The 23,027-nt window shown below is 33.3% G+C and overlaps 1 protein-coding gene and 1 long non-coding RNA gene across 2 annotated transcripts in view; both read left to right on the top strand.

The window, feature by feature from the left end:
• Positions 1–18,171, top strand: part of LOC149804006 (N-fatty-acyl-amino acid synthase/hydrolase PM20D1.2-like) — a 36,178-nt gene extending 18,007 nt beyond the window's left edge. The window contains exons 6-11 of the mRNA XM_089953872.1: positions 6,618–6,693; positions 9,719–9,780; positions 10,941–11,019; positions 11,886–11,957; positions 12,922–13,087; positions 17,269–18,171. Coding sequence (XP_089809998.1) covers positions 6,618–6,693; positions 9,719–9,780; positions 10,941–11,019; positions 11,886–11,957; positions 12,922–13,087; positions 17,269–17,495 — 682 coding nt within the window. The 3' untranslated portion in view covers positions 17,496–18,171. The remainder of the gene's footprint in view (positions 1–6,617; positions 6,694–9,718; positions 9,781–10,940; positions 11,020–11,885; positions 11,958–12,921; positions 13,088–17,268) is intronic.
• Positions 18,172–18,281: 110 nt separating this feature from the next.
• Positions 18,282–21,988, top strand: LOC149804005 (uncharacterized). The gene is made up of 2 exons (XR_016420287.1): positions 18,282–19,008; positions 19,157–21,988. It is a non-coding gene; the product is annotated as an uncharacterized LOC149804005 (long non-coding RNA).
• The last annotated feature ends 1,039 nt before the right edge of the window (positions 21,989–23,027 follow it).

Genomic DNA, 23,027 nt, shown 5'->3' with positions numbered 1-23,027 from the left:
CTTCTATTTTATTGGCATCTGTAGTTATAATTAATACAAATGGGCAGTGATGTTTGTGGGTAAATAGTATACACAGCATTAATTTGCTTTAATAATACTTTTTATAACCTATGCTGACAAAAAAGATTGTCATTTGCACTCAAAATGATGTAATTTCAAACAATGATTTTTATTTGCAAGATACTGTCATGTAGTTGATCTGGACATAATGCACCTAGCACCATGTCACGTGTGAATGGCAGATGCCTTCAAGCAATTGGTTGATTATTTCCCTTTCATTTGCGATTTTGTTGGATCTAGTTTTCAGTCGGACGACATATTCAAACCTTAGTTTGAGTACAACCAAACACAATTTGTTTCTCTATGTTCACATCAATGAACAATGCGTTTTGTTTGTCACTGGACAATGCAAGCTACAGCATGGATGCCTATGCTATATATACAGAGTTCATAGATATATTTTATTCTTTAATGCTAATGATGAAAACAAAGAGGAATAAATGATAATAATGCAAGGTTAGTTTCTTTCATTTTATTATTAAAAAAGCATTTTGTTTATGTATTTTATTGCAATGTGCAGTGGGGGTGGCAGCGCAATTCAAAACAAATTTATTTTGTTTCTTCAGTCTTGGGACATATGACCTAGGTGAAAAAAAGTTTCACCATAAGTTCTGGAACAGGAAAAAAAAGATTATTTTATCATGTCCCAAAATATGCAGTAAATTTGGTATACTGAGAACAGTGTTATTTACAGAACCATGATATGCTGAGAACAGTGTCATATACTGAGCCATGATATACTGAGAACAGTGTTATTTACTGAACCATAATATGCTGAGAACAGTGTCATATACTGAATCATGATATATTGAGAACAGTGTTTTTTAATGAACCATGATATATTGAGAACAGTGTTATTTACTGCACCATGATATACTAAGAACAGTGTTATTTACTGAACCATGATATCATGAGAATAGTGTCATATACTGAACCATGATATTCTGAGAACAGTGTTATTTACTGAACCATGATATACTGAGAACAATGTTGTTTACTCAACCATGATATACTGAGAACAGTGTTATTTACTGAACCATGATATACTAAGAATAGTGTTATTCACTGAACCATGATATACTAAGAACAGTGTTATTTGCTGAACCTTGATAATCTAAGAACAGTGTTATATACTGAACCATGATATGCTGAGAACAGCATTATATGTTGAACAGCAGTATAGCAGGAATGATCAAATTTGACAGATAATGGTGTTTTAAAAAGGAAATGAAGATATAACAGTACATTTCATGTTGTTTTCTTTGAAGCTATATTATAATATATTTTGGATGATTTTGGTCATGAGGTTCAGAGTGGTACCACAGTTTATTATATATTTCATTGTGAGATATTGAAATGTATCTGTGACAGAAAAATGATATTGCCACAGTGGTGATACCACTTTTATCATCACAGTAGGGATATCACTTTGGAACTACTTTCTTTAACTCTTTAGAAGTATATCTGCCCATATGTATGTTATTTAGAGATCTATTTAGGCATGTTTCATATTTTTCTTCTTTTCTTTCCCTGTCCCCCTTCCCAATATAAATGAATAGGTTTTAAAATGTGTCAAGACTGTTGACCCTATACATTTACGTAGGCAATGATAAGGTAATGTCAAAAATGAATAAAAATGACAACATGATGTGGGTTTGAGTCTCGGATTCGGCCAATGTGGGTATGTGAGAAAGCTTGCCAATAGCTTCTCATGGGTTGGTGGTTCTTTCTGGGGTTTTCACGGATTCTTCCTCCACCATTAATACTGGTCGCCATGTATAGCCTATCATGTGCCGAAAAATGGCATTAAACCCTAAAACAACAGCAACAACAACAACATAGGCAGTGATAAGGTAATGTCAAAAATGCATAAAAATGAACCCCAGACAACAGAAAGCAGCTTCAGGCATTACTTGTTTTATAATTAGTTTTCCACATGAATAATGCAGATGTCAGCAACTGAGCATACATGACCTTCTGCTATTCCGTATTTTGTGTCATCCATTTGCTATGGTATATCTGCTACACTGAATGACCAATAGTACATACATTTATCAAAAACTCTTGATTTCATATAGTAAAACAAATTGTTCATGTAGTGATTTTAACTGTCATTACAACCATAATTGTGTCTGAAATCGATGGAGAAACAGTAATTGATTAGTGCCAAGTGCAAACAATGGAGAAACAGTAATTGATTAGTGCCAAGTGCAAACAATGGAGAAACAGTAATTGATTAGTGCCAAGTGCAAACAATGGAGAAACAGTAATTGATTAGTGCCAAGTGCAAACCAAATAAGCAACAAATACCGTTAGTGTGCAGCATCTCTTTACCAAAATAAATTATAAGTCTTCAAACACACGGAATTCATGTCTGAATGCAGAAATGGACAAAAATTTAAGCCAAAATCCTGACAAGCAAGCCCACAGTTTTTAAAATTTGTTGTTTCATGATATAATGTTCTGAAGCCAGTTGGAGCATTTTGTTATGTTACTATATTACCACCACCCCAGCAATGTTGACTGTATTAATCCATGCAAGAAATGTGTTAACAAAAATATAAATCTCTTATTTTCGCTTGAAAACATTCATTCACTTAACAAAATACAGTTTGAATCAGTTTATATTTAAAATCCAAAGTTTTAAAAAGTCAGTGTCCTAAAATTATTGTAAAATTTTGAACTTTTTTTTGCTGATGTCATAATGCAGCCATTACTTGCACTGGCACAGGATGGAGAAAGAAGACAAATGTTTTGCCTTAAAAAAAATATGTAATAAGAGGAATATCTATGTTTTTAATAGATATAAGGAAATATTTCATTCCTGAGGTGGAAACATTTTGTATTGTCACGCATGGTTTGATATCAAAGTGTTTATGTATACAAAACCAGTTTACTGAAAATTTGGGGGCTGACTCAACACTCAACATGCAGCCCATTACCAGCATATTGTGTTGGTTTGAAATTAACGATTTAAGAGAAAGTGGGACATAATTAAACAAAAATGCTTGTCAGTAATACTTAATAACTAAAAGGGAATACAAGTCAGATCTGTAATGAAAATTGCATCATGCTACCATTTTCTATACACTTATTAGTACCTTTCTCAGATCATAATTTAGCAACAACATCAAAAATTTTAGAACAAGCCTTGACAACCTTCCAAAACTGAATCACTGTGACCTACATTACATGATTCAGTGTCCTTAATAATAGTTTGTGTTTATGTCCAATTTCTCAAGCATTATTTGCCAGTCATGCAACCTGGCTTTTAGAGTCTTGTTGAGTACAACACTATCTTACCAAAAGTAGGTCACTGTGACCTTCACTCATGCTTCAGTGACTTTATTAAGTTTTAAATTTAAGTTAATTTCTCAAACATTAATTTAATTTATCAAACACTATTGGTAACGGTAACAGAGGCTTGCAACTTTGTGTTGATGCATCTTGGTGAATTCAGTGCGGCCTCACCAATTACATCACTGCGATCTATGTTTTACTGGTCAGTTAATCAAACTAATTTTTCCATTTCTCAAAATTTTTCACATCAACATTTATCCCGACAGCTGAACAAAAAGGGGTATGGTAGGGCTTTTGTGTTTTATGAACACATTTCTGGTGGGGTGGTTTAATTTTTGTTTTATTATTTGGTTACATATATATGCTCATCTATGTTAATATCCTTGTGTACATTAAAGCCTAGCAGTAATACAAAATGTATGTGATTCATATTTCTTTATAAGCTTCTTTCATTCTGACTCTACAATAACTCAGTATGAAAAACTTAAAGCTCATAGTCTGAACCAAATCAATGTCCTCCAGTTAATAGGTACAATTGAGACTCCAATCTCAGTGCAGTTGATATTGAAGAAAAAAAACATTCTTAAATAAAATATACAATAAAACATTTAAATCAAGCACTTATACATAATTCATTTGAATACTCTGCATAACATAAAGGAAATAGTCATGCCTGTTGTTATAGAATACTCAGTACCAGTTGTTATTAAATACTCAGTACCAGTTCTTATTAAATACTCAGTACCAGTTGTTAATAAATACTCAGTAACAGTTGTTAATAAATACTCAGTACCAGTTCTTATTAAATACTCAGTACCAGTTGTTAATAAATACTCAGTACCAGTTAATAAATACTCAGTACCAGTTGTTAATAAATACTCAGTACCAGTTGTTAATAAATACTCAGTACCAGTTCTTATTAAATACTCAGTAACAGTTGTTATTAAATACTCAGTACCAGTTGTTAATAAATACTCAGTACCAGTTGTTAATAAATACTCAGTACCAGTTCTTATTAAATACTCAGTAACAGTTATTATTATATACTTAGTACCAGTTGTTTTAGCATACACAGTACCAGTTGTTACAAAACACTCAGTACCAGTTGTTCTAGTGTACTCATTACCAGTTATTGCATACTCAGTACCAGTTATTGCATACTCAGTGCTAGTACTTATAGCATACTCAGTACCAGTTGTTCTAACATGCTCAGTAGTAGTTGAGATAGCATACTCAGTACCAGTTGCTATAGGAAACTAAGTACTAGTTATTACTGCATAGTCAGTACAAGTTATTGCATACTCAATACCAGTTGTTATAGCATTTGCAGTACCAGTTGGGGGCCTTGAGTGGCCGAGTGGTCTAAAGCGCTCTCCATTACGGATCAATGTCACCTCACTTCTGTCTGTGTGGCTTCGAGTCTCAGATTCAGCCAATGTGGGTATGTGAGAAAGCTTGCCAGTAGCTTCTCATGGGTTGGGTGGTTCTTTCTGGGGTTTTCCCGGGTTCTTCCTCCACCATTAATACTGGCCGCCATGTATAGCCTATCGTGTGCTGAAAAATGGCGCTAAACCCAACAGCAACAACAACAGCAGTACCAGTTGTTAAAGTATGCTCAATACCAGCTGCTAATAACATGCTCAGTACCAGTTATTGCATACTCCATACCAGTTGTTTTAACATGCTCAGTATCAAGAAAAGAGTGAAGAAAACAACCTTTGTAAAATTTAACAAATTTATTTTCCTAGAAAAACAAGGTAAAAATGAGAAAATGAACATAAGGTTCAACAAATCAAATCAAAAAATAATCCAAGAATAATGCAAGAATAAAAAAAATAGAAGTCCTAGAAATAAAAAGTCCTAAATGAATCTGAATTGGAGTCCTGATAAAAAATCCAAGATGGAGGATGATGACTTATGCTGTGGTCAGTGTTGTCCTGATGTGTCAACAGTTCCTTGTTGAACCACAGAAAATAATATTCCAGTTTTGAATTCTGAATAAAATTTCAATACATATATTTGTCCAAGAATTCTGTATGAGCACTTAAATATTTCCAGGAAAAAGAATTAATAATTCCATAATGTAGAATTTCAGCTCAAACTGGTCACAACGAAACACCTTTAAGTGTCAATGGCTTTTAGCACAACTGACTAAATTCTCTACAGAAAATAGTTATACACTAATTTAAGATGTAAAACAGATTCCCGTATGAGGGTCATATGATCATGTTTCTAGAACAACTTAGAAACCTTTTACATGCCTAATATCACATACTCCCAGTATGGCTTTGAGTAAAACCAAAGATTTTACTCTGAGAAAGAATTTTAAAAAAGATTTTATAAAAGTTGTTCACTTCAACTCTTACTGATTCTGAATCAAGGTTAGGAACTAGGTCAGCATTAAATACAAGGTTTCTATTATTAAATGTTTACGAAAAAAACAGTCAGGTCAAACTGATTTCTGGAAAATGTCAAATCCAGTAAATAAAATTACATTACAATAGCATGTAATGGAATAAACAAAAATTTAAAGCTAGCAAATAAACAATTATATTAAATCAAATATAAATTAAATCAAATATACATAACACAATATCAGTTGTTATAACAGACTCAATACCAGTTATTGCATACTCACTCCATAACAGTTGTTATAGCTTGTTTGTTAACCATTTGTTATATAATATGCTCATTACCAATTGTTAAAGCATTCGTTTGTATGTGACCATGAAAACCTCGTAAAAACTGACAATTCAAACCAAAATTTGAAGCCTGCAGTGGTTCTGGTTTTCAAAGCTTTGCTATGTGTACTGTACAAACCATGGTATTTTACATGCAAAGCAATTTATCTGTGCAGAAAAATATTTGTGTGTATATTTTTTAACCCCCTCTCCAAAGACTTAGACAATCTTGTAAAAAGTAATATAATAACAATGTTTTCTCCAGATTAAAATTTTATGAATCTCTCTCATTTATTTCCCTGTTAAAATGAATCAGTGTGCAAATAGCACAGTCAGTGCTAATATTAATATTACCAAAGTGCAGTCTGATCATATAGCATATATAGTCATTTATAAGTGAAGTTCAGCTGCAAGCAACATGGACCCTGATCTGCCATCTTATAATGTGCCTGCAGATCAGGGTATGTGTTCTTTCTCTGAATACCCTGGAGAAATCAATAATAATACAGAAAGCAAACTCACCATTGAAATCACTGCAATATCTGGTCAAGCATTCCATACTTTTATTACTTACAGACTAGAGAAGTATCCACAGCCCAGTATGTTTGGCTACGGACCAGAAAAAGACACTTTTGAACATTTAGCACCAGAGGTAAACATACTAAAGTTGGTGGCAAATGATCCAATGCTGGCATTTTCCACAATAATCATATAGCACTAGTTTTAAAGCTGTAGAAAAAAACTGTTAGAGTTATAATACTGGTTTTATAGTGTCCATACAGGATCCTTTTTTTACTATGTGCTTATTCATTAGGTATTCATTCCGATACATTACAGGGGTATTTGAAAAGCTATGAATATTTTGTCATAACTTTTTTGTTTTCATTGAACCTGTCAGTTAATGCCGATGGATAAACAAAATAACATTCTGTAAAATGATCTGCAGATGCACATAGGGCACGTTGGACACCTGCAGATGTACTCAGGGCACATTGGACACCTGCAGATGCACAGAGGGCATGTTGTACACCTGCAGATGCACATAGGGCATGTTGGACACCTGCAGATGCACATTGGACACCTGCAGATGCACATAGGTCATGTTGGACACCTGTAGATGCACATAGAGCATGTTGGACACCTGCAGATGCACAGAGGGCATATTGTACACCTGCAGATGCACATAGGGCATGTTGGACACCTGCAGATGCACATAGGGCAAATTGGACACCTGCAGATGCACATAGGGCACATTGGACACCTGTAGATGCACATAGGGCATATTGGACACCTGTAGATGCACATAGTGCACGTTGGACACCTGCAGATGCACATAGGGCACGTTGGACACCTGCAGATGCACAGAGGGCACACAGGACACCTGCAGATGCACATAGGGCATGTTGGACACCTGCAGATGCACATATGGCATGTTGGACACCTGCAGATGCACATAGGGCACATTGGACACATGCAGATGCACATATGGTATGTTGGACACATGAAGATGCACAGGGCACACAGGACACCTGCAGATGCACATAGGGCATGTTGGACACCTGCAGATGCACAGAGGGCACACAGGACACCTGCAGATGCACATAGGGCATGTTGGACAGTTGCACATAGGGCACACAGGACACTGCAGATGCACAGAGGGAACACAGAACACCTGCAGATGTACATAGGGCACACAGGACACCTGCAGATGCACATAGGGCATGTTGGACAGATGCACATAGGGCATGTTGTACACCTGCAGATGCACATAGGGCATGTTGGACAGATGTACATAGGGCATGTTGGACACATGCAGATGCACAGAGGGCATGTTGGACATATGCAGATGCACATAGGGCACATTGGACACATGCAGATGCACATATGGCATGTTGGACACCTGCATATGCACATAGGGCATATTGGACACCTGCAGATGCACATAGGGCATGTTGGACACCTGCAGATGCACATAGGGCACATTTGACACCTGCAGATGCACATAGGGCATATTGGACACCTGTAGATGCACAATGGGCATATTGGACACCGGCAGATGCACATAGGGTATGTTGGACACCTGCAGATATCTGCATGTGACATGAGATAGGTAAATGATAGTGACCTGAAAAGTTTGTAGAAGGAAAACAGTTCTGCTATGGAAAGAACATACCATAAAATCCATGTGTTCTTAAAGAACTCTTGAATGGATATCAAGCCAACTTGGAAAAAGTTTACCGGATGTGATTCTCTGTCATATTTGACACTTTTGAGCAGGTTTTATCATTTTAAACATGGTTGCAAATCCATGGAAGATAATCCACCTTTTGGACAATTATTGTCTGTGATTGGTGAGCAGGAAGTGGCTGATGTGAAGCAGGATGATGACATGGTATTTTGATTCTCACAGGCATTAATTCAGCAGCAGCAGTTTTTAATAAATTATTGAAGATTCTTTTCAAGTTCAGAAACATTTGTAAAGGATGGGTCCTGCATTTGTTGATGACTGATCTGAAACAGACTCAGGTTAAAATAGTTACTTGCCAAATATAAAAGGAGTGCCCAGATGAGGAGGTGATGAAACATGGATTTATAGTTTTAACCTGACTGAAACAAAATCATAAAGTCTAGATTGGAGAAAATGAGTATAGACCACAAGTCAGTCAACATAGTCAGACTGTGCATTATTTTTCAGTGCAAAGGGCAAGCTCATCCAAGCAACTGTGCCTGTCTTTGCTAGCATCACTCAACATTTGTTTGCCTTCAAAGTTTTGGTAAAAGTTGTAGAACACTAATGAACCACCCATCCATGCACTGGTTCTGTAGACACCATCTTCTCCAAAACAACAAAAATAATGTAGACAGCATCTATTCCATAACAACACACAAGTACTATAGACAACATCTACTCCATAACAGTACACGAGTACTGTAGGTACCATCTTCTCCATAACAACACACCAGTACTGTAGTCGGCATCTACTCAATATCAACAAACCAGTACTGTAGACACCATCTTTTCCATAATAACACACTAGTACTGTAGTCAGAACCTACTCCATAATAATAACTCATTACTGTAGACACCGTCTTTTCCATAACAACACATCAGTACTGTAGATACCATCTTCTCCATAATGACACACTAGTACTTTTGACAGCATCTACTCCATAACAACACACCAGCTTATATAGGTGGTGCTCTTCAGTTTCATATTTTGCATAGGGTTAGAATTTTAAAGAAAACAAATTTGCCATTTGCCTGGTTATCCTCACTGGTTATACTTGCTATTTAAAAAAGACCTTGTATGTCTTAGGTATAGTTCAAAGAACCTTGAATTCCCTTTATTTTGGTTTATGATTGATGGGTGTAATATGGGTTATATAGTATACAGCTTGGTCGTTTCTCCAGATGTGTACCTTTCAAAAAAGTGTTAGCTCCACTTGGTCATTTTCACTTTGTGAACTTCAGAGGTAAATTGTATAAAAAAAAGCTGGTAACCTTTTTTAGATTTTATATATTGGTAATTCATTCTTTGTTCTTTCAGAAACTGGTTTTGTCTAGTCTGGCATGTGTATATATATATATATATATATATATATATATATATATATATATATATATATATATATATATATATATATATATATATATATATATAAATTTGTTATTCCAGATGAAGTTGCCATTCCGTATAGTGATGACTAATCTCTGGCTGTTTGGTCCTGTAGTTTCCTGGTAATTAGCTTTATTTTAGTAAACATGTTATTACAGGGATACAAGTTCTTTGGTCCTGTAGTTTTCAGCTTTTACTTCAGTAAACATGTTATCCAATGGAAGTGTGAGATTTTGTGACTTTTTATCACACTTGTTTGAATTTTAATACATAGTGTAATTCTAAATATAAGGAAGCAGAGCTTGGTAAAGAAACTGTTTCATATATAAAAAAGTCAGCATATGTGACTGACAGTGGTGATTGCTAGAAAATATTTACAAGCCAGTATATTTTATGGCCTGTTTGTCTTGCCTTGCGGGTGAGACCTAGGGATCCTGTCTCCAACAGCACTTGTCATTGTCATAGATATCAATGTTAGGTTTCTGCATTTAGTTCAGTTTCTCTGACATTGTTGTATGTACAGTCATGAAACTTTATGGGTTTATTCATCTTGGAAGATAATACTCATCATCAGACAAAAGTAGGTTACTGTGTCGTACCTGCATCTCATGCTCTAGTGACTACCTTATGTTTTTGCATTGAGCTCAGTTTATCTAACACTATTGTATATACCAGGGGTGCACAACCCCTGGCCCATGAACGTTTTCTGTCTGGCCCTCAGGGCAGATTAAAACAACACAGAAATCTGGCCCATGAACAGTAATTATATTAAAGAATTTAGTTTTGTGGCCTTCAAGTGGTGTTAGAAAATGCAATCTGGCCCTTGGCTGAAAAAGGTTGTGTACCCCTGGTATATACCATCATGGGGGTATTCATCTTGGATGGTACTACTCAATACAGGCAAAAGTAGGTCACAGTGACTTTTCACACTCCAGCATTAAGATTTTGCATTTGACTAAGTCACTCAGACACTGTTATATGTACAGCAATGAAACTTGATTTCTGTACTCATTTAGAAGGGTACTGCTCACACCAGTCACTGTGACCTATTTTTCACATTCCAGTGATTATGTAACATTTTATTCATTTAGGTCAGTTTCATGACTCTTGTTTTATGTACAGTAATGCAATTTAATGGACTTATTCATTTTGGAGGGTTCTGCTGTGATAGGCAAACTTTTGGTCACAGTAGGTCTAGAACTTTTGAAAGATGTTTGGATTATGTCTTGACAGAGCCATCAAGGCATAATTACCCATGGTACTTACTATTGTTGAATTTCAGGTTTCTATCACTAAAGCCAGTAACAAATGCTGTAATCAGAACAGTAACTGCTGTGACCATGTTTCGAGCTGGAATCAAGGTATACTATATATATATATATATATATATATATATATATATATATATATATATATATATATATATATATATATATATATATATATCCACCCACATCAAATTTGTACACATTTCCTATTTAAAGTTTTGTATAGAAAATTTCCATGCTTAATTTTCGCTTTTTCATTTTTGCAGTCATTTTATTCCACGTGCCAGGATAAAGTTTTTCACAATTTGTTACTGGAGTATTTTACATATATACCGTTATTTTATACCAGTTAACTATATATATACTCAATTTTCAGTTGGGTCAAACTTAAGACAACATAGATCCAGCAAGATCAATGTGGTTTTCTCTGTTGATTACTCTTAACAAACTGCTTAGTCCCAGATCTGATAGTGCATTATGTGACATCTGATCTGGGTCTTTGAAGTTTGCAGTTGAATCCAACTTATAAACAGATATGTAAGGTATAATACATCTTAAAATAATCTACAGTTTTGATGATAGTTTTGCACATGTTAATGTTAAAAAAGTTCCATATATCTTAAAAGATTTCTCTTAAAATGACTATACATTGCTCCCTCTTCATGGTCATTGTTCATGGGACCTATAGAAATAATCCACTTTATCAGTTAGGCCCCTTTATAATAAGGATGTATTATAATAGCAAATAAAAAATATGAAAGGATTTGCATAAGCCAAGAACTAAATTAAATAAGAACCAATGATAAAACAAAAGCCAACAAATTAAATGGGATCCACAGCCATACTGGCAATACAGTTATGGGCAGTGGTACATTGAGGAGCTTTATAGTGAGGGCCATCTCACTTTGTACATTTGCTGTTACTTACCTGTTTCTTTTTTTTCCTACTGTTTCAATCAGATCAATGTGAATGCCCCTGATGCTAGAGCATATGTAAACCACAGGATACATCCAGCCCAGTCTATAGAACAGGTAGGAGTCTGCATTTACAGTATTTTAGTATGATAAGCACAGAGAAACAACCAACTGGAGTAGACTTATCATAGGGAAAGACTATGATAAAAAAACACAGAAGGCCTATTAATGGGAGTGAACTTATTAATGGGCATGGTTATGATAAATACAAAAGGCCTATTATTGGGAGTTGACTTCTCATAGGGCATGGTTATAATAAGCACAGAGGGCCAATTAATGAAAGTTGACTTCTCATAGGGCAAGGCTGTGATAAACACAGAGGGCCTGTTAATGGGAGTGAATTTAAAGGGCATGGCTGTGATAAATACAGGTGGCCTATTAATGGAAGTGAACTTACAATAGAGCAAACATATGATAAGTACAGAAAGACAATTAATGGGAGTGAACTTATGGGGCATGTGCTTATTATTTATGGGCTTATTACTGAAAAATTACAGTATATTTATAACCAAAGTCTGTAGAGTATCTTAAAAGTTTTAAAACAAGATCTTAGTAGTTGATTTCAGTCAATTAAAGGAAATGTATTTATCAGTTAAAAAATGAATGTATTTGTCAGTTAAAAAGTGAATGTATTTGTCAGTTAAAGTGAATGTATTTGTCAGTTGAAGTTAATGTATTTGTCAGATGAAGTGAATGTATTTGTCAATTAAAGTGAATATATTTGTCAGATCTGGACAAGAGCATTAAAATCTGTCTTCAGAGACCACACTTTTTGCCAACAAAACAAGACAGGTGGTCTCTCAGCTGAGGTCATCACAGTTATGATGAATATAAAATTGCTCTACAAATAATCTAAAAGAAGGTAGTTTACAAAACACTAGTCTTCCAAATCAGGTTTTGCAGTACAACTCAGTCAGTGCAGGCCTGACAAATCCCGTAAGCAAAATCATTATTTTTTCATAGACCTCAGTAAAGCAGTTATGTAGTTTTAGGAGAGAATAAGAAATTCTGCCTTTTGTAGGTAATTGAGTATGATCGACAGATTATCAATGATGACAGGGTGCAAATAAATGTGTTGTATAGACAGGAGGCCTTGCCAATTTCACCAAGTGGTGATAATGATTTTGGATACCAGACCATCAAAAACAGCATAAGGCAGGTTTGGACAGAAAGTGTAGTGACCCCAGGTAGGTGTATATAATTTACTCTATTACTTTTGTTTACTTATTATTTCATTTGTCCTTGTACATAAAAATGTTTGTTCCCCCACAAATTGATGTACATCATTTTGAGGTTAGAAACCTCATTAGAATGTGACTCATTATAATGTGATAGTTGGGGTTCCATAACTGCTGCAATATAGCAGAATGCCTGAAAATTTGATGAGTGCATGATCTGTGGGGGAGCTAGAAAGTAAAACACCATTGAAACTTATGCTATCAACACATCGAACATACAGTATTAACACATGGAACATATATTATTAACACATGGAACATATAGTATTAACACATGGAATGTAAAGTATTAACACGATGATACAAAGTATTAACACAATGAAACATATAGTATTAACACAGTGAAACATATAGTATTAACACATGGAACATATAGTATTAACACATGGAACATATAGTATTAACACATAGAATGTATAGTATACACACAGTGAAACAAAGTATTAACACATTGAAACATGTACTATTAACACATGGAATGTATATTATTTACACAGTGAAACATATAGTATTAATAAAATGAAACATATAGTATTAACACATTGAACATATAGTATTAACACAATGAAAATATAGTATTAACACAGTGAAACATAGTATTAACCTAGTGAAGCATATATTAATAACACAGTGAAACATAGTATAAATGCTCAGAAACATATAGTTTTAACACAGTGAAACATATAGTATTAACACAGTGAAACATAATATTAACACATTGAAACATATAGTTTTAACACAGTGAAACATATAGTATTACGACATTGAAACATAGTATTAACACATCAAAACATACAGTATTAACATTGAAATGTATAGTATTAACACTTTGAAACATAGTATTAACAACATTGAAATATATATTATTATATGCTCATTTTTTTCTCCATTAACTTTACATTGTCAGAATCGTTCAGTATTACCCAATACTGAACTTGCGTGCAAATACACATATTGCATTCACATGCATAAAGAACTACTTTCTATTGTAAACAAACAATGGACGCAGACGCCAGCACTTTTGATTTGTAAACAACTCATGTACACTCGCTCAAGAGGCGCTTTATGTCATAGTTGTTTAAATTTGTTTCTGAATGAACTAAAACAGATGTTTCGTGGACTGCCACATACCAGCTACTTTGGCACATTCCATGTTAACTTTGTTGATACAATGTTACGGATTTAGGCTAGCTACGGTATATAACACACGCAAGAAAGGGTCCTTACAAATAACATACAAGTGACAAGTCATATACTGTCTTCTTTAGCTGGTGATAAGAATGGCAAAAAAATATACTTACAGTTTTACATTCTGAATTTCCTCAAAATGTACTTTCTTAGTTCTGCAAATCCGAATTACATGAGCCATGTCACAGGTTCTCAATCTTGATTACACATTTTGAAATTGTACTATAATTTTGATGATAAGTGCAATTACATTCTCCTTACTGCACTCAAAATGAAATAAGCATTAAATTCCATAGCATCTTTTTGATAATTGCAATTGAAAGACTTCATATTTATCCCACATTATGATTTCAAACATATAGTGACAGAAACAGAAACACATTTGCAGATGGCAACATGCTTCTCCTTTGCTTCTTCAGTCCCATGTATTTCATTTGGAATTGTCACATGTAAATCCAGTCCATAATCGCAAAATTTCATAGAATCGAAAAAGATACCAAAATCTATTCATTCCAGATCAAATGGAAAAATTGTTGCAATGCACATTCATTCACAATATGACTCCAAATTTCAATTTTAACTAGACACGCCATTTTCTTTCGAAAGTTATGCCAAGCACGTGACTAAGTTCAAATTTATCTAAGCAGAGTTATGTGGGCAGTAATAATGTTGTTGTTGTGTAATAATAACTATGCGCTTGTGTATTTAGTTTGGAATGCGGCATACATTCAGTTACTTTGTTTCATTTAGTGTATTTTGTTAATATAATTAAGCATTGAGTAGAATTAAAAAAATTAGCTTACAATAAAAAGGTTACTGCATATGAATGGGAAAATATGAACTCGTTTGCTCAGATGGATATACTGCACTCCCAAGGTCGTGTAGTATTTCCATTCGAAAAACTCGTTCATATTTTCCCATACAAATGCAGTAACCTATAAATATTAATACAGTTGTTGGGATCCATAACTGTGGACTGATTATGTACCAAACTGCAATATTGTAACGATGTATAAAAAAAATGCATGTATATATGTTGGGGTGGGGGAAATAAATAAAATGCCTGTCCAGCATAATATAATGATTTTTGTTTTTGCAAATTAATTATCGTTTTTCACTTTAGGATATTTATGCATTTGATATTGTCAAATAATGTTTTAAAAAGAAAAGGATTTAAGACTAGCTTAAAAAAAAAATTTCAAAGCATATTGCATTTGATTGACCAATTCAAGTATGATGATTTAAGGTACTGTAGTTCATTGGTTTATAGCACTATGTTATCTCCAGAATCACATTATAATGAAGGGTGTTATAATGAGGGAGATGTACATTCGATTTAAAAACTTAGTTTATGTAGGCAACAGTTGTAGAAGTATAATTAATTGCATGAGAGAAGGCCTAAGTGTATGTGATAAAGAATGGCCTGAAAAAATGCTTGCTCCAAGGTCCTAGTAAAACTAGTCTTTGATGAATTTACTTGTCATTGTTGATAACAAGGACACTGTAGTCCCAAAAAGTAAGCCGTGTACATGAAATATTACCTGCTACTTACAGCAGATGATTAATTAGTTTCCAAATGTAAAGTTTTGTTACTTTTTTTATTTTCATCTAAAGCACATTCAACACTAAAATATGCTTTTACACATATCATCTTTACACTAATCATCTTTACACTAATCATATTTATACTAATTATCTTTACACTGATTGTCTTTACACTAATCATCTTTATGCTAATTGTCTTTACACTAATCATCTTTATGCTAATTGTCTTTATAGTAATCATCTTTACTCTAATTATCTTTACATTGATTATCTTTACACTAATTATCTTTACCCTGATTATCATTACACTGATTATCTTTACACTGATTATTGTTACACTAATTATCTTTACACTGATTATCTTTACACTAATTATCTTTACACTAATCATCTGTACACTGATTATCATTACACTAATTATCTTTACACTGATTATCTTTACACTGATTATCTTTACACTAATCATCTGTACACTGATTATCATTACACTAATTATCTTTACACTGATTATCTTTACACTGATTATCTTTACACTGATTATTGTTACACTAATTATCTTTACACTGATTATCTTTACACTAATTATCTTTACACTAATCATCTGTACACTGATTATCATTACACTAATTATCTTTACACTGATTATCTTTACACTGATTATCTTTACACTAATCATCTGTACACTGATTATCATTACACTAATTATCTTTACACTGATTATCATTACACTAATTATCTTTACACTGATTATCTTTACACTAATCATCTTTACACTGATTATCTTTACACTAATTATCTTTACACTAATTATCTTTACACTAATCATCTGTACACTGATTATCATTACACTAATTATCTTTACACTGATTATCTTTACACTGATTATCTTTACACTGATTATTGTTACACTAATTATCTTTACACTGATTATCTTTACAATGACTATCTTTACACTGATTATCTTTACACTAATCATCTTTACACTAATTATCTTTACACTGATTATCTTTACACTAATTATCTTTACACTAATTATCTTTACACTGATTATCTTTACATTAATCATCTTTACACTAATTATCCTAATGTTTATGTAGATAAAAAATATTTTTTTCTTTTGGAATTTTTAAATTTGAGGGAAAATTATGGATTAAAGTATCATCATTGTCATAGTATTTGCCATTTTGATACATAGTGATGATGATAATGACAATAATAATGGCAATGACATTCATAATGATGATGGCAATGATTATGACAAAATAGCAATGATGATGATCATGATAATAATGATGATAATGAAAGTAACAATGGCAGTCATGATGATATTGATGATGATGATGATGATCTCTTTCCATTTTTATGATAACAATTCAATGCATTCATGTTCCTTTCAGGTACCATGATAGGAAATACAGATACAAAGCACTACACCAAACTGAGCAGTAATATCTACAGATTCAGTCCAACGTTTATGTTTCGAGAAGATTTACCACGTTTTCATGGAAACAATGAAAGAATTTCCATCAAGAATTATGAACAAGCTATAAACTTTTATTACCATTTAATGAGGAATTCTGACAAAGAAAAGTTGACACCATTGCATTCTCACGGAGAACTCTGATTTCTCAGACTGTTCTTACTGTAGCCATTCCACAGGCTCTTTTGCAACTGTGACAACTTGAGTCAAAAACTTTTGAGGAATTTTATCAAAATAATGTGCTTTAGGACATCTTACAAAATAAATTTGGAAAAATTTGAAAATGTAGTTGAATCAGACTAGTTAGAAGTTCAGATTTACAAAGTTATGGAGAAGCAAGGCAAAACAGATTATATTATAAAAAAATTGGTGAATGGGATAAAAAATGATCATAGATTAAACAGTTCTTACACATTTTGTCTGATTTTTAAGTACAGATTTGCTTATATGTGTGTGTATGTATATATAAAGAGAGAGAGACTTGATTGTGACTACTAGTGACAACTTTTATTTAGTAATTACGGCCAAAACTTGTCTGTGAAAAAATATGTTCAATGAGTTTAAATATATTTCAATGAAATCCTGTTATTCATTATATTTTGAATGAATGAATGAATGAATGAATGAATGAATGGATGAAGGAATGAATGAATGAATGAATGATTGATTGAATGAATGAAGGAATAATTGAAGGAATGTCACTGGTTCTTAGAGACTTATTGTATTTGCATTAAAGATACAAATGTGAATATTATTTTATATAAAATAAAAATGTCAGGTGTTTCAGAAGATTATATTAAATGTTGATTTACATAAATCACTTTTGTTTATTTTTTTTTAATTATTGCTACCTGTATGATCCTTGAGTTTATATGATACATTGTAGTCTAAAATAAGTTTACGGGGGGGGGGGGGGGGGGGGGGGGGAGGGGGGTAGTAGAGGGACTTCAAATAATTAGAGATAAAGTAATTATTACATTTTTCATCTGGTTTTTAAGTATAAATTTGTGTAAAAGCTGTACAGTTTATGAAAAACAAAAATACAGAAACTATGAATTTTAGGATTTGATGATTTGCAAAAATTTAAATACAGTACATTGTTATAAAGTTATGGTAATACGATAATGATGTACATGGGCCAATCATTGGCTCACCTTTATCAAATAGAGAATAATTATTTTAGTACTCTGGTGTAGACATCAGCATCAAGAAAAGCACGCATTTTGGACAGCATCACTGGACATCAACTATTCTTTCTTCAATGTCCTTGGCAACAGATTGGAGTAAGTTTCACAACAGCTACCCCACAGTGATGGTGCTGAGCAGTTGACTTTTTACGTTTTAGTCCGTTTGGTATGCGTTTCTGCATTTAGATCATGACTAGATAGTTCCTGCTCTCAGTATACATACTGAAACTGGAATGATGAAACTCGGTGGGAGGCTGCACAATGATGAGTACTAAACCCACAAGACAAAAGTAGGTCACTGGCCCATGTTTCATGCATCAATGATCTAGGCAATATTTTCTGTTTCCAATTTATTTCTCAAGCACTATTCATGAAAGAATCATGAGAGCTTATGCTATGTGTCTGTGGTAGTACCACACCTGTACAACAAAAGGTCACTTTGACATACATTTCTCATTTTAAAACAAAAGGTCACTTTGACATACATTTCTCATTTTAAAACAAAAGGTCACTTTGACATACATTTCTCATTTTAAAACAAAAGGTCACTTTGACATACATTTCTCATTTTAAAACAAAAGGTCACTTTGACATACATTTCTCATTTTAAAACAAAAGGTCACTTTGACATACATTTCTCATTTTAAAAACAAAAGTTTCTGTGTTAATCTCATGACCATATTTTTTTTGCATCCTACTTATTGTTTTACCTGGCATCTTAAAACTTATTGAGCAAATGAATCTCCGTGTATACATCATTAAAAATATAAGTCATTATAACCCATAATTCATGTTTCATTGACTTTGGCTACATTTTGTGTTTCAAGTTTTTTCTCAAGTACTATTCAATCTAGAATCATAAAACTTGATTGTATCCATCTCTATTAGCAGCAAACCTGTACACTAAAAGAAAGTTACGGTGACCTGTATTTCACATTTTATTGGCTTAGGTTAACTTATAACCATGTAGGATTTTTGCATTCTGTATCTGTACTGTTATACCTAGAATTCTGAAACATGGTGAGGGATGCATTTTGATGATTAATACAACCTCACCACAAAAATAGACCACTATGACTTGTATTTCATGCTCCACTGACTGGTTAAAGTTTGTGTTTTAAGTTTTTTTCTAAATTATCTGATTATATGCTTTTCTATTAATACCATACCTGTACAACAAGAGGGTCACTGTGGCTTGCATTTCACATTTTACTGGCTTAGCTTAACTGTGTTTTGCTCATGTCTGCAAATTACCTTTGCACTTTGTATACTTACTATTATTTCCTTGCATGAGAAAGCTAATGTGTTATATTTTATGTTTTAAGATTATTTTTAAAGCACTGTTAAATCTAGAATCACTAAACTAGATGATTCATAGCTTCTATATTGGTACCAGACTCATATAACAAATGGTCATTGTGACCTACATTCACATTTTTAACAGCTTGTGCATTTAGTTTATGAGCACATTTATTTTGCATGCTATATGCATACTATCATACCTAGAATTATGAGATGTAGTAGGGGAATGTATCTTGAAGGGAGTGTATCTTGAAGGGAATGTATCTTGAAGGGAGTGTATCTTGAAGGGAATGTATCTTGAAGGGAATGTATCTTGACGTGTACTACACTCTCATTACAAAATTAGGTCCTATTTTAATTTTTGGTTAAATGTTCATTTCTCAGGCACCTGTCATGCTGCAATCATGAAACTAATAATGAGATGTATATTTGTTGTTGACCACACACTTAAATTAAATAAGCTAATCATTTTACAATAAAAGAAGCCAACCATGATATTTCATTTCCTGATTTTGGTTAAGTGTTTGTATTAGGTTCTTCTCAAGGTTTTGGAATGCTATATGCGTTCTGTCTTACTTAGAATCGTGAAACTTGGTGAGGGAATGCATCTTGATAAGTATGACACCTTTACTGCACAAAGAGGTCTCCGTGGCTTATGTTTCAGGCTTCAGTGACTTTGTTGAAATTTGGCATTTAAAGTTCATTTTTTGGATGCTGTTCATGTCAGAATTATTAAACTTGATCCTTGGATGCATTTGTTAGTACTATACCCTTGCAAACCAAAGAAGGTCACTATCACTTACATTGTATATGTTACTAACAAACGTAAAGTATTTGTGTATAGTTCCTGACCAGAGACATTTTCCTCAGGGTTCACATGGTACCTTGAAATGTACTTGAATTTCGATCCATCCTTGAAAAGTACTTGAAAATTGTTTTTACCTTGAAAAGTACTTAAAAATAAGCCTCAGTCATTGAAAATTTAAAATTAATCGACCAATGAATGTACAAAAGTTTCTTTTCATACAATTCCATCATGTAATTGAAATAAAACTGTTTGCTGTTGGATGGTTTACAACACATGACTAATCAGATATTTATAATTGAACGCAAACATGATTATAGAGCGCATTAAAAGAAGTGCTCAGAATTTTTCTAAAAATCTTTCTTCTTCAATTTATTTTCTGCGGCAGTGGTACATCTTTGTACTTTTAATTATGGTGAATCAGCTGTTCAAACTCTTGAAACAAAAGGTAATGAAAAATATACACAAAAATGGTCACAATTTGCTCTTATTGTACGTCCAAGCTTCTGATTTTCCGATGGAAGTCTATTATTGACTTTTTCAGCGTCACAACCAAACTTTGGGCATAAATTTCGGCCATATATCTGTTAACAGAAAGGCTGCTTTCTACACAATGTACTTAAATCTACATATAAATGTACCTGTAAAATTTGTAGGAGCAATCATGGGACAGCAGATATAAAAAATTAGATGCAGCGACACGCCAGCATACTTTCGCGGTGGACAATGTTACGTTGCCACGCGAATGCATCATGTCATGCATCAAAGTTATTCCAGAAATTGATTTTGTCCAAAAACTGACCCTTGAAGCTCTGGACGGGTTGAAGAAACAGAAGTAAAGGATTGAGGACAGCGTCCAGCATCTCAAGAAAACATAGGCAAATTATATGAAAATCTGCCGTAAAAATCTTGTGTGTTACACAAGCCAATGCACTGAAGAAAGAGAACCTGCACAAGCAGTCAGAAATGGAAACTATCAAAAAGGAAATTGCTGATCATGTTAAAGAACTTAGTACTTAAAAAGTCAGTGGTTGTAGTGTGGTCATGTGTACAAATTATATATCTGAGTGTATAATTTAAGCAAAGATTGTGAGTATTCTACTTTGGATACTTTTTATCCTTCCATTGTATCTTGTTCGTCATATGATGATTTATCACTGTCATACAAGCAGACTCTGATCTCCAGTAGTTGTACTTGTAGTGTAGTTGGAGTTAGAATTTAAAGAACTGTTGAACCTAGTGTAACTTATTTACTTTCTAATCTCTAGGGCTTTTTTTGTTCTTCATATAAAGATCTGAATTCATTTGTTTTTCTTTGAAATAAAGTTTTGTTATTCTCCTAAGACTTTTTTTGTATTATTCTCTATTATAAAGCCTCAAGCCTATTGTACAAATATTAGGAAGCCCCTTGTCAGGAAATTACAACATTCTTGCTAATCCTTTAAATAGCCATTGATAAATATACCTAAAGTGCTTTTGGCATCCAGGTCCTTGATAAAATTGGATAAAGGCCTTGAAAAGTCCTTGAATTTTGTTGCACCAAAGGTGTATTAACCCTGTTGCATGTTATATGCATTATATACATTACAGAAGGTCTTTTCTGACCAGTACAGTTGAAAGTAAGACTAATAAAGATGTTTTTTGCAGTAAACTTCCCATTAAAATGACTATACATTTTACATTATGATATATTACCCTCTAAAGATTAACCATGTGGTGAGCATGTGAATGAGTACTAGAAGATTAGACTGCATGCTATTCATGTGAAGTCTCAGCTGTAGTGGCCATTCAAGGTAATCACTGATGCATGAACTATACTTATGGTTATGCTGGCTGTCACTTTAAGGTTGCTTCCACACTACAACATGCTTTTAGGTAAACAATTTCTTATGCAGATTTGATGAACAATGATTTGAATAGGGGAATTTTCTTTTTCGTTTTTATTGACTCATTATAGTATTTCTACTTTGATATCACAGAAAAATATTTATATCTTTTATGTCTTGTCAAAGGGGATAAGATTCTAAAAAAGTTGAGATCACTTTAGTCTAAATTTATTTTTTCATAATTATTGTTTACAATGGCTGCTGGAGACCACTCTGTAGAGCTTACTTATGCAATCAATCTGGTTTGATAATTGAGGAAGTACAATACAAGATTTACTCTAAGTGGGATATCTTGAAACCTTTCTTTCATTTAATTGTTGAGCACACCTTAGTGGAAAAGTGAATTACAGTTTGTTACATCAACAATAACATTTCTGCTTCAGTTTTTCATTTGCATATATTTTCTACCCTCTACATGGATTTTCATATTATGCATGGCATGAATCATCCTGAAGTTTAGACAGTTCATTCTACATCATGTTTGCCTGTTTCATCT

This window comes from Sinohyriopsis cumingii, chromosome 3 (genome assembly GCF_028554795.1).
Source record: "Sinohyriopsis cumingii isolate HCF-2022 chromosome 3, ASM2855479v2, whole genome shotgun sequence".
NCBI lineage: Eukaryota > Metazoa > Mollusca > Bivalvia > Unionida > Unionidae > Sinohyriopsis > Sinohyriopsis cumingii.
This window is presented reverse-complemented; position numbering and strand designations above follow the sequence as displayed.